Genomic DNA, 13,790 nt, shown 5'->3' on the forward strand with positions numbered 1-13,790 from the left:
TTACCCAGCGAAAAATAGCAAAGACTTTTAAGTTAGAGGAGAAGGATCCGGGTACTGAAATGGCCAGCCTGCAGTCCAGATCTTTCACCTATAGAGATCATTTGGCGCATTATAAAGAGGAAGGTGCAACAAAGAAGGCCCAAGACGATTGAACAGTTAGAGGCCTGTATTAGACATGAATGGGAGAGCATTCTTATTTCTAAACTTGAGAAACTGGTCTCCTCTGTCCCTAGACGTCTGTTGAGTGTTGTAAGAAGAGGGGGGGGGTGGCACACAGTGGTAAAAAATGGCCTTGTCCCAACTTTTTTGGGATTTGTTGATGCCATGAAATTTTGAAACAACATATTTTTCCGTTAAAATGATACATTTTCTCAGTTTAAACTTTTGATCTGTGATTTGTGTTCTATTCTGAATATAATATTAGATGTTGGCAACTCCACATAATTGCATTCAGTTTTTATTCACAATTTGTTTAGTGTCCCAACTTTTTTGGAATCTGGTTTGTAATGACTTTTTTAAAATTATTATTATTATTATTTTAAAAACTCAAAGCCGAAAGAAAATTGGCATTGTTTCATAATAATCGATGATCTGGTCTTCAGCAAAACCCATTCTTTAGTGGGAGGCATGAGATGTCTTACATGAACATGGGTGTTTTCCTTACTCCTGCAACATTTCTTCCACCATGGCAAGAACGGTTGCTCCAAGAACATGACCTCAAATATTTTTTTACTGGTCATTATGTGATTTTTCAGCTTGCGTTTTGATTCTTCTGAGATTGTGAGTTTTAAGCTTCTGAAACCTGAGCTCCATACTTGCCCACTTTCACTATTCTGCAGAAATGTCTTTACTGTGCAAAGATCATCTTGAATTAACTTTAATATTCCCAGTGATAAGGTGTTTTCAGATACAGCTTTTGCCATCATCTTCTTTTCCTCTGCAGGAAGATCTCCTTTAAGCTTTGCTTAATGGTGAATACCAACAACCACTGTGTGCAAACAAAAATGTCTTGGTGGGCTACAACAGTAAGGGTACATGTGTGACACATATTAGAGCTCAATTAGAGATAAATATAGAGCAGCTATACGAATATGGGACGGCACGGTGGCACAGCAAGTAGTGTTGCAGTCACTCAGTTCCATGTTTCACTCGGGGTGACTGTTTGTGAGGAGTTTGGTGTGTTCTCTCCATGTCCACGTGGGTTTCCTCTGGGTGTTCCAGTTTCCTCCCATGGTCTCAAAACACACGCTGGTAGGTGGATTGGCATCTCAAATAAGTGTACATAGGTGTGAGTTTGCGAGTGAGTGTGTGTGTGTGTGTTTGTGTGTGTGTGTCCGTAGGTGTGAGTGTGTGAGTGAATGTGTGTGTGTGTCTGTGTTGCCCTTTAAAGGACTGGCGCCCCCTCCAGAGTGTATTCCTGCCTTGCACCCAATGATTCCAGGTAGGCCCTGGACCCAACGTGACCCTGAATTGGATAAGCGGTTACAGATAATGAATGAATGAATGAATGAATGATATTTTTCTTAGCCAAATTACAATCCATAGAATTATAAAAGTGAAGTTTTGAATGTAGAAAATACATAATGTTTTACATTTGAACATGGCAAGTATAAAACCTCTTTAGTGGAATGTTACATATGATGTAATTACGTATGAAGAATTCAGGTCACCACAGTGCACTTCCTGAACAAAAAAGCATCATAGGGGAGTAAAACATCAGCAATCTCTCAATTTTAACATCTTTGTTGAGTGATTATATATAATACACATATTCAGCAACAACTAGAGCAAATATTAAATGAATGTAATGAAAATGTGAGTACATATTTTACAAGTATTCAAACAAATCAAACACCTTATTTCAAATATAAAATTTGAACAAATAAATATAAATGCAGTCCATCCTGTTAAACTGGTTTTAAGAGACTCTTTTTCCATGTACTGAACAACAGAAACATTTGTGAGCCTCAACAAATTTGGTTCTGTATTTGCTGTAGTACATCATGGTTCTACTGGATACAAATATATTTGGTGAACAGGATTAAAAGATGTAATGACTGCTTCCAAGATGAGCCTCAAGAATTCAGAAGGTTGTGAATGTAGAAGGTATGAAACCCATGTTTCTTTCAAAGCTAATATCATGAAGTGATAGAAGTTAACTTAAGTTTTTCTTAAGATAATAATGATATACTGAAATCCAGAAAATATATATTTTAACATGGTGTTGGTGTAAACCTTGCATAAAGAGTGCAACTTAAAATTTGTTTGCCAAGTAATTTAAAAGTTTTACATGGATTTGTGGTCTTTCACAGCCAAGATTGATTAATCATTTCATTCATTCATTCATCGTCTGTAACCACTTATCTAGTTCAGGGTCACGGTGGGTCCGGAGCCTACCCAGAATCACTGGAGGGGGTGGCAGTCCCTCACAGGGCAACACACACTTACACATTCACTCACACCATTGGACACATTTTAGTTGTCAATACACAATGTGTGTTTTTTGGACTGTGGAAGGAAACTGCAGCACCCGAAGGAAACCCATGCGGACACTGCAAACTCCTCAGCCATCCGGAGCGGTGCCCAAACCCTAATCCCTAGGATCGTAGAGCGGTGCAACATCAACACTAAATGTTGCACCACTATGCCAGTCTAATTATATTCAAATAATTAAAAGTACACTATATTTGTTCAATATATATATATTTTTTGGTGTTTTTCTTTGGTGTTTATTTTCTTCTTCTGTCGATGTGTTTTCCCTTGACAACACCCCCACCCCCAACCCTTCCTCCTATTTTACAAATCCAGCTGTTCCTCATTTGTTCCCCAGGGATTTGTTTTAACCATATCATATATCTTTAATACATACTTTCTTCTGTCTTTGTGTATGCTGTCTTCCGCCTAGTCTTAATTTTGTGACATTTGAGTATACCACCCAAGACCTTCTGTGTTCTCAAAAGAAGAAAAAAATATTACGTTAGATTTCACTTCTGTCTGATTTAATCAATGATTTGATCAATGTTTTTTTTCCTGTAAAAAAGGATTTACTCAAAACTATAGAATTATAGTATCTCAATCAAACCTATAGCCTTTCTAATTCAACAGTGTGAGGTGGACCTATTTGTTACTACCAATGCAACTTTCTGGCATCAGATATATAAAATAAATTTCCTCATGATCAGTAGCATTAGCTTACCATGCATACAATATTAATTAATTCACAGAAGAAATGAAAGTAATTATACATTTATAACTTTGGGTTCAGGACCACTGATAATATTAAACAATGCATGCAGATCACTCCAGTTATATTCATGTCATTTGTAACCCAATAAGTAATTTTCTAAAACACTGGTTAAACACATATACATTTTTATTATAAAATCCACAGCATTTACTATAAAAAATCATGTTTATTTATCAATTACAATAATTTAAGCCTATAAAATTTTCTGATATCCTTTATTCTTCTAGGTTGAAGTAGGTCAACTAAGCACAGCATTTCTAGTAAGAAAGGTCACAAAGGTCAAATAACCGGTGTTTGGCGCTTCTAGCATTAACATACAAATTTGATTAAAAAATGTTAATAGCCAATTTAATTATAGTCTCACTGTAAATGAAACATTGTTTTTAACAGTGAAACACAGCAACATTCATGGACCTCTGGATCAAGCCAGCCCATGTAGAATGATGACACTTTTGGCTTAAACTCTAGAAAGTAAGCAATATGAACAATTTATTAAATAATAATAAATTCATGCTTGAATATACAAGAAAGTATAATTTAAATATCAGTTAAATATTCTCAAAAGTAATTATATAATGAAATAATTTTACAGATGCACTTCAAGCACACAAGGAGCAATCAGCAGCAAATTGAAAATAATTCTTCGAAAGAGGTATCAGCATTTGTTTGAGGGAAATGCACAGCAAGGAACCCTTGTACCTTTGAATAAAATCTACACAGAGCTCTACATTACTGAGGATCTGAACAAAGAATTCAACAATAAGCAAGACCTGAGTCAAATGGAGATAACACAGAAATTAACAAAAACACATACTCTAATCAAATGCAGTGACATCTTCAATCCTTTACCTGGACAAGAGAAGCCCATCACGACTGACAAAGGGAGTGGCTGGTATTGGAAAAACTGTCTCTGTGCAGAAGTTCTTTCTGGACTGGGCTGAAGGTAAAGCAAATCAGGACGTCCACTTCATAATCCCACCTCCATTCAGAGAAATGAACGTGATGAAGGGCCAAACTTACAGTCTAAATGATGTTTTTCAGAAACAGAATGTGTTGATCGAGTAACAGAGGTACAAGGATTCAATGATCCACAGAAGGAAGAGTACTTCAGGAAGAGAATTAATGACCAAAGCCTGGCCAATGGTATCATTAACCACCTGAAGTCACTGAGAAGTCTCTACATCATCTGCCACATACCAGTCTTTTGTTGGATTGCAGCCACTGTTCTGGAGAGAATGGTGGTCGACTGTGGTTGGGAAAACATGCCAAAGAGTTTCACTCTGTATGTACACACATTTCTTGATCACACAGGTCAACACCAAAAAAGCAAAGTACTCTGAAAACAAAGCTGCAGATCAGGAAATCTGCAGCACTACAAGCAAATTCATTCTTGAAAACTCTCTGTCTGAGTAACAATGAGATACGAGACTCAGGAGTGAAGCTGCTAGCTGCTGGACTGGAGAATCCTCACTGCAAAACTCGTGGCATTGAGGTGAGATTTAGAAATTCAGTGGTTTCCAATCATAACATTACATATACTTATGTATATTCTTTGCAGACTTTCAAACTGCAAGATCAAAGTTGACATCACTGGGACTGGCACTGAGGTCAAATACATCTCACCTGAGAATTCTGGATCTGAGCAAAAACAATCCAGGAGAAAATGGATTTAAGCTGCTCTCTGCAGTCCTGGAAAGTACTGGATGCAAACTGGAGACCGTAGGCATTTCACAATGTAAAATCAGACACAACTTTTTTGTAGGCTGTCAACATGCAGTGTATATTGCATAAGTTTATGTTTCTGTGGTCAAAGATTTGCATTGTAATCTTACTGAACTAACACTGTCTAATGAAATCAAGTATAGTATATACATGTAAATAATAAATGTAAATATTAACAGCTTTTCTAAGTTTTATTATTGTAAAACAATTATTCAGATCATTAATGATAGTAATAGTGCAGCTTTTGTCTTTGTGCCATTGAAGTAAAAAATTGTGTAAAATATTCTTGCAGATTCTACATGTATTTAAATATTATTGAAATAGGGGTTTATTAGTAACAATGTTCAGTAAGTACCTTGAATATGTTCTTTATTTGTATAAATTAAAAATAAACTCAGAACTGCATAAATATATTGAGTTTTAATGAATCCTCTTATTTCTGTTGATTTACAAGGTTTATGAATAGGTATCATGCATCATCATCAAATCTTCCCAATGTCAAAAGTAGTTTTGAACGCCAGCCACTATTCTTTATTGGATGTGAATTAAATGGTAAATGCTGGTGAGAAATAAGTTACTGAATTATTTTTAACACTAAGGTTACAAAACTAAATTCAGGTGCAGAGGATATTTAGTGATGACACATTCAAGCTTAAAGACCCATGTCTTTCATGCCTAAGGAGAAATCTACTGCATTTAAGGAGGTCTCAAACATACACACACACATGAATATATAAAATACACAAACACACACACACACACACACACACATATATAACATCTTTTTAGACATTTTTTAGTTTACCACATCATCTGCATAACCGCAACTGCGATCCTTCACATTATGTACAATGTTCTTGATGAATGGAACAATTGAAAAATTTATATGCTCATATTTTTATTAGAATAAAACATTTTACATTGACTTTCACTTAAATGGAAAAACAAAGGCCTTTTTCCTTCTCCTGTAGTGTTGCTATTTTGGAAATACATGTTTTTCATAGGACAGTGATGATATATTTATGTGTGTGTTTGTGTACCAAGAAAGTTTGTTAAAATAGTGACATCAATTTAATGCTCATTCTTTTTGTTCAATGCATGAAAAAAAGATATTCCTTCAGATGTCTTTTGGAAAAATGTATGAAAATTTTAATCATTATTTTTTTCTAGTCTAATAGGTCTACCAATTTTTTTTGTCTAATTAAAACTCATAGCAAAGTTTGTGTTTTAAACTAAATTGAATAGCAGAACTAAAAAATAAGGCAATCAGTTACTAAAATTCATAAAATCAGATGTCAGGAGTGCATATATATATATATATATATATATATATATATATATATATATATATATATGCACAAATGCATTTTGTTACTTACTCAATACAATTATTGCTATTAAGTAATCAGTTTTAAGTATTCATTCATTAATTGTCTGTAACTGATTATCAAGTTCAGGGTCACAGTCAGTCCACAAATAATGATGCAGGATTCTCTACATTAAAAAGAAGCATGACTCTTTTGATATGTTGCAAACGATGTCGTTGTCTTGACTGTAAATCCCTCATATCTGCAAGAGGTCAGTTTGCTGTAGAATGATATTAGAGTGTCTGAGACATGCTCTTGGCATGCAGAATTCTGATGTAAACAGCAGAATGCAGAGAGAATTAAACATGAATCTTACTGAACTTGTAAAACTCTGATCTTCAGAGGCTGGTTATGTTTAAACCCAGATACACGCTTTGAACTTTGACATTAATCTCCTGCTTTCTGTTGTGTTGGGTTTCTGATCTCAGTGATAAAGTATCCACACTGCCTCAGTATTTCCAACTTTATTTTACAAACTAGATACAAAATTTCATAAATAAACCTCATAAGTTACATGTACCTAAATTCATCAAGAATGGAAAAGAAATGAAGAGAAACATCTCAAGCTAGAAGAACAAATCACATATCTTAACAGTGCGCCAATGAAGTGTTATTGCATTATGCTGTGTTACGTTCAGTGTCCATTTTTAAAAGGAAATAACATATTTAATATAATACATTCAATTCTCATTTCCCTTTTGCATAAGAATAAAGAAGACTTTCCATTTTACTTCTCAAATTATGTTCATCCTATAGCAAAAACAACACTGCAGTATGTACATACAAAATCCCAAATGTGTAGACTATTTAGTGCGTTCTTAGTGCGGCCTATGATGTACAAGATTCAGGAAATAATCCCCCAAAACTATCGGTTGGCTCCTGAGAGAAAGAAAGACATACATTAAAATGAACAGTTTTAGTCCAAAACTATTCTTACTCTGTGTCTGGGAATCTTAATAAGGCAAAAGGTCTTGTCAAACATCTTTTGTAAACTTTGCTGCCAAGTTACATAACACAGGTGTCATTAGTTTTTCATGAATATCGATGAAATGGCATAGAATTTAATCACTGACTTTTGTAGCTCAAGCTATTTTTTAGCTATTTCAGAATGACATAATACTGGTGATTGGTCATGGCTTTCCTAGTCTTTAGAAAGATGCTACATGTCATATCCTGTACTTGACAGCTGAAGGTAACATTGATGTAAAAACCTACTGTATTCAAGGTTTGTTTCAATACCTAGTGAGCTGCCTAGCTCCCCACTGCCTACACAGCTGGACACCATTTTAACAACAAACAAACCCTGCACAACAGCTTTTTTAGTCAGTCCATTAAGAGATTAAATCAGTGGTAATCTTCTTCTACAGCCAAATAAAGACACATTGCTAAGTGAGAGCTCCAATACTGACAGACACAGGACTGTAATAATAATAATTGAGCTCTGTCTATTATCTTAGTCTTAAGGTAAAACGTGTTTCATTTTGATTTCCAAATTTGTATAAATCCCTACATCAATCATGATCATCAATCACTGAAAGGCTTATTTTAGCATCAGATATTACACTTGTACAAATATCCTTATGTGGAGAAATAGTGGACACACTTGTGAATAGGACTGGTGAAATAGATGACCTTAATAGAGGCAGATTTCCGGGCACATATTATGGCAAAAAAACTGACAGGTTTTTAACTAATGTTATGTACAATCATGTGGGTTCTTTTTAGGTTAGTGAATAGAACTGAATAATTCTGAGAATCTTAAACATTTGAAGTGATGTTTTGGCACTGATTTTGATATTAAACCAAATCATTCATTCATTTATTGTCTGTAACTGCGTATCTATTTCAGGGTTGTGGTTGGTCCAGAGCTTACCCGGAATCATTGGGCACAAGGCAGGAATACATCCTGGAGGGGGCACCAGTCCTTCACAGGGCAACACACACACATTCAATCACACACTCATGGAAACTTTTGAGTAGTCAATCCACCTAACAAAGTGGGTTTTTGGACCGTGGGAGGAAACCTATGCGGACACGGAGAGAAACCCAAACCTACAGGTAACTGGAGCTGTGCCACCATGCCGCCTTTTAACCAAATCAAACTGGACATATTCTAGTCTAAATTTAAAATGAGTTGTAACTGACATTCAGAGATTTTTTACTTTCATATGTGTTGGAAATCAAACCCACAGAGTATAGACTAAGGGCAGAGGCACCCTGATGGATTTCAATGCAATGGTTAACATTCTTCAGGATGTCTTCCTGCAGTGTCATCACAGAACAATATGGAAGCCAAGGGAATCTTTAACCCAGAGTGTACATGGTGTTTCTAGAAAAGAAAAATTAAAAATAAACTTGTTAGTGTAGCTTTTATGGAAATTCTAACTTCTGTTTATTTTGCAATGCAAAGATTGAAGGAATAAATGTAGTAGCACATACTTGGCACCATCTGTCATCTCTCTCTTCCAAAATCTGTATGATGCATATGTATTTGTAGAAAAATTCTTTAGCCCAAAAGAGAGAAGCTCTTGGTCCAAGACAGAAAAAGTCAGGACAATGTGAAATAGAACTAAATGTATCCTGAGAAACTCCAGCAGAAGGAAACAGTTGTATTTTGAGACCAAGTAAACATACGAATCATCCATGTTTTTGGAGAAGTTTATCAATCTGAAGATGACCTGGAGGGAGTGAATTTGCATCCCATTCACAAATTAATAATTCATAGGCTACTGAGTGGCACAGCTGGCATCTTATTGCAGAGACTTGAATTTAAAAGCCAGTGATGACACTGCTATCCATGCATTAGGGTCCAAGACAACTAAGTGTGTCTCTTGTCAATCCACACCAACGCTGGCCAATTATGGTCAGGTAGACTGAGTTGGCACTGCCCAAAATCAATCCTCTCTCTTGAGTGGCAACAAAAAATGGGGAGATCAGCAGGCGAAAAATGTTTTAGTTTACAGAACCAATATATCTCATTGTGCAAACCTCTTTGTAAGCTTTGCAATCTCCAGAAAGAACAGCGGATTCAGATATGTCAAAGAAATCCAGAATTTGCATCAGAATCACAATAGTCTTCAGAGATTAATTAATCAGCCTTCATTATTAGCAACAGACCACATTAGATATCCTCGTCCAGAAAGACCATAAGGACCTTAGGAGTGGAAATGTCCCTCTCCTCTAGGGGATACAGGCGAGTCCATCAAAAGTGCCACTGTTCCACTGCCTCCTACAATCCACATCCAATTAAAGTGCATGAGTAGTAAAATTTATTTCATCCCTCTTATCTTCAAATGGTCATTCATATTGGTGTAAGATGGACTGAAATGTCTTTTCTGTTGCAGATCAGACAGGAACCCTTCGTGATTGTTTTATTCCAGCCTGGATTTCCTGAAGTTCACTCAGGAGTTTCTTCTGATGTGCACTGGATGAGATCCCGATTTTGGCAAAGTCTCTGTGAAGCACAATAAATTATGGTTCAAGTTAATTTTAAGATTAATCAACGACCTGCATGTGTATTCATGAATCCAGGTAATCACATGCATCATATACAGAAATACAGCTTCCAAGCAGCAAGTTCCTAATAGGAAGTAAATCAGCTAAATACATGGAATATGAGGAAAAATCTGCAAGCAAAACACCACTGATATGATAACTGAAGTATACTGAAAAATAGCATGACACATATGGATAAATGAATGAGAAGTAAGAAATAATAATGAGAAATATTTATACAAGACATATGGCACTTTGCCACTGCAAGCTACCTACTCGACTTGACTTAAATCTACTTGCCTTTGTTGCTTATCATTAGGCAGGTTTTTCTATGTGGTACCTGGAACCAGGTTCTCTTTTGGTCCCTGCTTGCTTGGTTCCAAGCAAGCCAAAGTATGGACTTAATGTGAGATGTGAACCTGGTTGAGTGCTGATTGGCCAGAGAGAACTGCCAACCATGATTAAAGACATCCAGTAAAAACTAGACTTCTGTAAAATCTCCAAGTAGTAATCACATTTGATTTTATCCAACACACGAGGCCCATGAAATTATGGAGTGGTTATTTAAAGACATTCAAAGGTTCCTTGGATTGGTGGCTGAAAAAAGATTCCAGTGTGTGGAGACATGTTTTTGATTGGACAGTGATAAAATACACAATGAGTAAACAATGCTTAATATTACTACCGCCATTGTTCCATGCTTAACATTACCACCACCACCTATAGTTCCTGTTAGAGTTGGTGTTTTGTGATGTCACAGGTTACACTTCTGGGTGGGGGTGGGGTGCTAAAAGCTAGCAGATACCATTGATCAAAAAAGTGAGTAGAGCCAAGGAAAGTTGAGTAGAGTAGGTACCATTCAGTGGAAAACATTGTCAGTGAGCTGACATTGTGGAGCCTGCAGAGCAGCAGATATTTTTAGGTCCTGTATGTTAAGATGTGGGGCATTCATGGATTTAAATTCAGATTGAGACCTGGGGAATTAGGGGGCCAAGTCAACACCCTGAATTTTTTGACAGTTTTTGCAGTGAGGTATGGCACATTATCCTGCTATAAAACACCTCTGACATTATTGTCACTATTGCTATGAAGGGGTACATTTTGGTCTGCAACAATTTGGTATTTGTCCAAATAAGATCTCCAAGACCCAATATTTCCCAGAAGAAAGTTGCCAAGAGTATCCCACTTCCTCTGCCAACTTGCCTTCTTCACTTCATAATGCTCTTCTCCAGGATAGCAACAAAAACACACCCGACCATGCACATGATCTTGGCTGGGCTGGCTTTCGCTCCCCACTTGTATCAGTGAGACTTGAGCAGTCATGGCCCTGTTGCCACTCATTTTTTGGTGAGAACTAAACAAGGCCTACAGGACACACTCCACAAAACATACTGTTTTGACGATGCTGCAACCCAGTTATGTGGCCATCATCATTTCGCTATCATCATTCATTCATTCATTATCTGTAACCGAACAACCGAATCGAACCCACAACCTCCAGGTCCCTCGCTATCTTCAAATTATATATAAATTTACTCACTCCTGATTCATGTGTAGAATACTCTCCAAGTTGCTGTGGTCTGAAGTAATAAAGTTTTCTCTGTATTTCTCCAGTCCGATTGTTTTCAGCCACTCTTCCACTGAACCGAGTGAAGGGGGTGGCTCTACAGAGGGGTTGTGGCTTAGCACAGACAGCTGTGGCCTGTGGAAAAAAACAATCAGTAAATCTAGACATTCGGTTCTTCATTGATACAACTGACCTGAAAAGTGTGTGACCTGTGTTGCTTCATTCAAAAGTGTGCTCTTTTTTCAGTGTGTCACCTGCTGGCCTCCCCTCCTGTCCTCTTGAGTGACGCTGGGTTTCTGATTAGCTTGTCGAGCATGTTGACAATCTGACTGAACTTGGGTCTGTCGCTGCGATCTCTCAGCCAACACTCTAGCATCAACTGGTGCAGAGATACCGGACACTCCATTGGAGGAGGCAGACGGTAGCCCTCTTCTATCGCCTTTATCACCTACACACAGAGTGGTTTAATACTGAGTTCTAACATTAAGCCCAGGAAACCCCTAGAACACAAGGCATCAAGAGTAAGTTGTAATATAAAGCCTAACAGCATCTAAGAAGACAGGTAAAAAGAAGCAGGATACACACCATCACTTGTTTATTTTTTTGACAGGGCTAAAACATTATGCAGGGTGACATATGGAATACTGTTGGTTATTGTAGGACTATAAAGTGCTCCTGTTTGGTCACTTGAGCTGAGAGGCTGGACAGTGTGAGAAAAAAAAAGCTTTGAGGTTTTGACTCAAATAACAAGAACTAGGTTATGACCCCAAAAAGCGAATATTAGGTATGTTAACAGTTATATTTTTCTCTACCAATCATCTTCAGAATAAAGATTTAAACTTTTAAAATGCAGAAGTAAACGATCAAAACTTGCATTTACAATGTGTATTAACATGCATATTAAAATATATGGTAAAGTTCTGGTAGAAATGTCTGTCGTGTCTTAAGAAGCAGTTGAAGTGATTTCTGTGGCTGTCATACTCACGTCCTGGTTACTCATGTCCCAGTACGGCCGCTCACCGTATGACATCACCTCCCACATCACAATCCCATAACTCCAAACGTCACTGGCTGAGGTGAACTTTCTGTAGGCGATGGCCTCTGGAGCCGTCCAACGAATGGGAATCTTTCCTCCCTGTAATTGACAGGTATGTGTTTATATTAATAAACAGAAATGCAGCTACTTAATTTGACAAAAAAATGTGAAAAATTAATTTGAAAAAAATCACTAGGTATGTTAAGCCAGGTTAAGATATTAAATATAATAATATAAGTAAATAATAATTGCTTAATAATGCTGATAAATATCATTTGTAAAATATAGAAATATGAGTTGCATATTGTTTTGTTTTTCTTACATCTACGGAGTGTTTTTTTATTATTTTATGATATTTGTCACACTTTATATGGTTTCATTAATAACGGTGTAGTTACATATTAGCAGTGCATGCATGTAACAACAATAAAAAACTTGTGTTGTATTAAGGAGTAAAAGTGGATTACAAAAGAAATGCTTGTGTTGGTAGACATTTGTTAATGTGTTTTAACTTCATGGAATTTATAGTAACCCTGAACATACAATGGTGAAACTGGGACTACACCACTGTTAGTTACACTGTTGTTGCATGTATTGTTATTTTATTTTTATAAATACACAGTTATTAGAGATAATTCACATAAGAGCCACCCCCCCCCCTTTCTCTCTCTGTCTCTTTATCTAATCTCTCTCTGTTTCTGTCTCTCTTTCTCACCCTGGTGGTGTAGGCTCCCTCCGGCTCATCCTCCAGTATTCTGGACATCCCAAAGTCAGACACTTTACACACAAGATTACTATTGACCAGGATGTTGCGGGCAGCCAGGTCTCTGTGGACATAGCTCATGTCTGAGAGGTACTTCATCCCTGAGGAAATTCCCCGTAACATGCCCACCAGCTGAATGACGGTGAAACGCCCATCATTCTTCTGCCAACATGAAATGATTTGGTTATATACCAATCACAGGATAGAGATCACCATGATTGAATTCACTACACACACTACAAAAGCCAAACGGAATCTTATAAATATGTGAAACAAAAGCGTTATTACTTTCTTTTTGTTATACTCTTTAATTATGTCTGTCATTACATAAATAATTACACAATAATTCCTGATTGCACCCATACAATATATCTGTATTAACAGGGTAGACTCTGCATAAAATTGTCCATTTCTATTAACAAACACAAATATGTGGCATGGCTTGAAAGCCTGTAAAACATATTCATATTAAATTACATTTAAAATATTAAATTAGCATTTTTTTGTTACAACTCACTCTGAGAAATGTGTCCAGTGACCCATTCTCCATGTATTCAGTGATGATCATAATGGGTTTACCTGTGATGTACGAG

The 13,790-nt window shown here is 36.6% G+C and overlaps 1 protein-coding gene across 2 annotated transcripts in view; it reads right to left on the reverse strand.

The window, feature by feature from the left end:
* Window positions 1-6,843: 6,843 nt before the first annotated feature.
* The window catches only part of epha4l (eph receptor A4, like), a 39,898-nt gene continuing 32,951 nt past the window's right edge, over window positions 6,844-13,790 (reverse strand). Inside the window, exons 12-18 of one of the 2 annotated variants that reach the window (XM_066661520.1) lie at window positions 13,715-13,776; window positions 13,150-13,359; window positions 12,384-12,533; window positions 11,653-11,846; window positions 11,372-11,533; window positions 8,776-9,790; window positions 6,844-8,665 (exon numbers count right to left, since the gene is read on the reverse strand). In XM_066661520.1, coding sequence (XP_066517617.1) covers window positions 9,682-9,790; window positions 11,372-11,533; window positions 11,653-11,846; window positions 12,384-12,533; window positions 13,150-13,359; window positions 13,715-13,776 — 887 coding nt within the window. In that variant the 3' untranslated portion in view covers window positions 6,844-8,665; window positions 8,776-9,681. Of the gene's footprint in view, window positions 8,666-8,775; window positions 9,791-11,367; window positions 11,534-11,652; window positions 11,847-12,383; window positions 12,534-13,149; window positions 13,360-13,714; window positions 13,777-13,790 lie in introns of those variants that run through there. The other variant, XM_066661528.1, reaches the window with a different exon arrangement.

The sequence above is a fragment of the Hoplias malabaricus genome, chromosome 1 (genome assembly GCF_029633855.1).
Source record: "Hoplias malabaricus isolate fHopMal1 chromosome 1, fHopMal1.hap1, whole genome shotgun sequence".
Taxonomy (NCBI): Eukaryota; Metazoa; Chordata; class Actinopteri; order Characiformes; family Erythrinidae; genus Hoplias; species Hoplias malabaricus.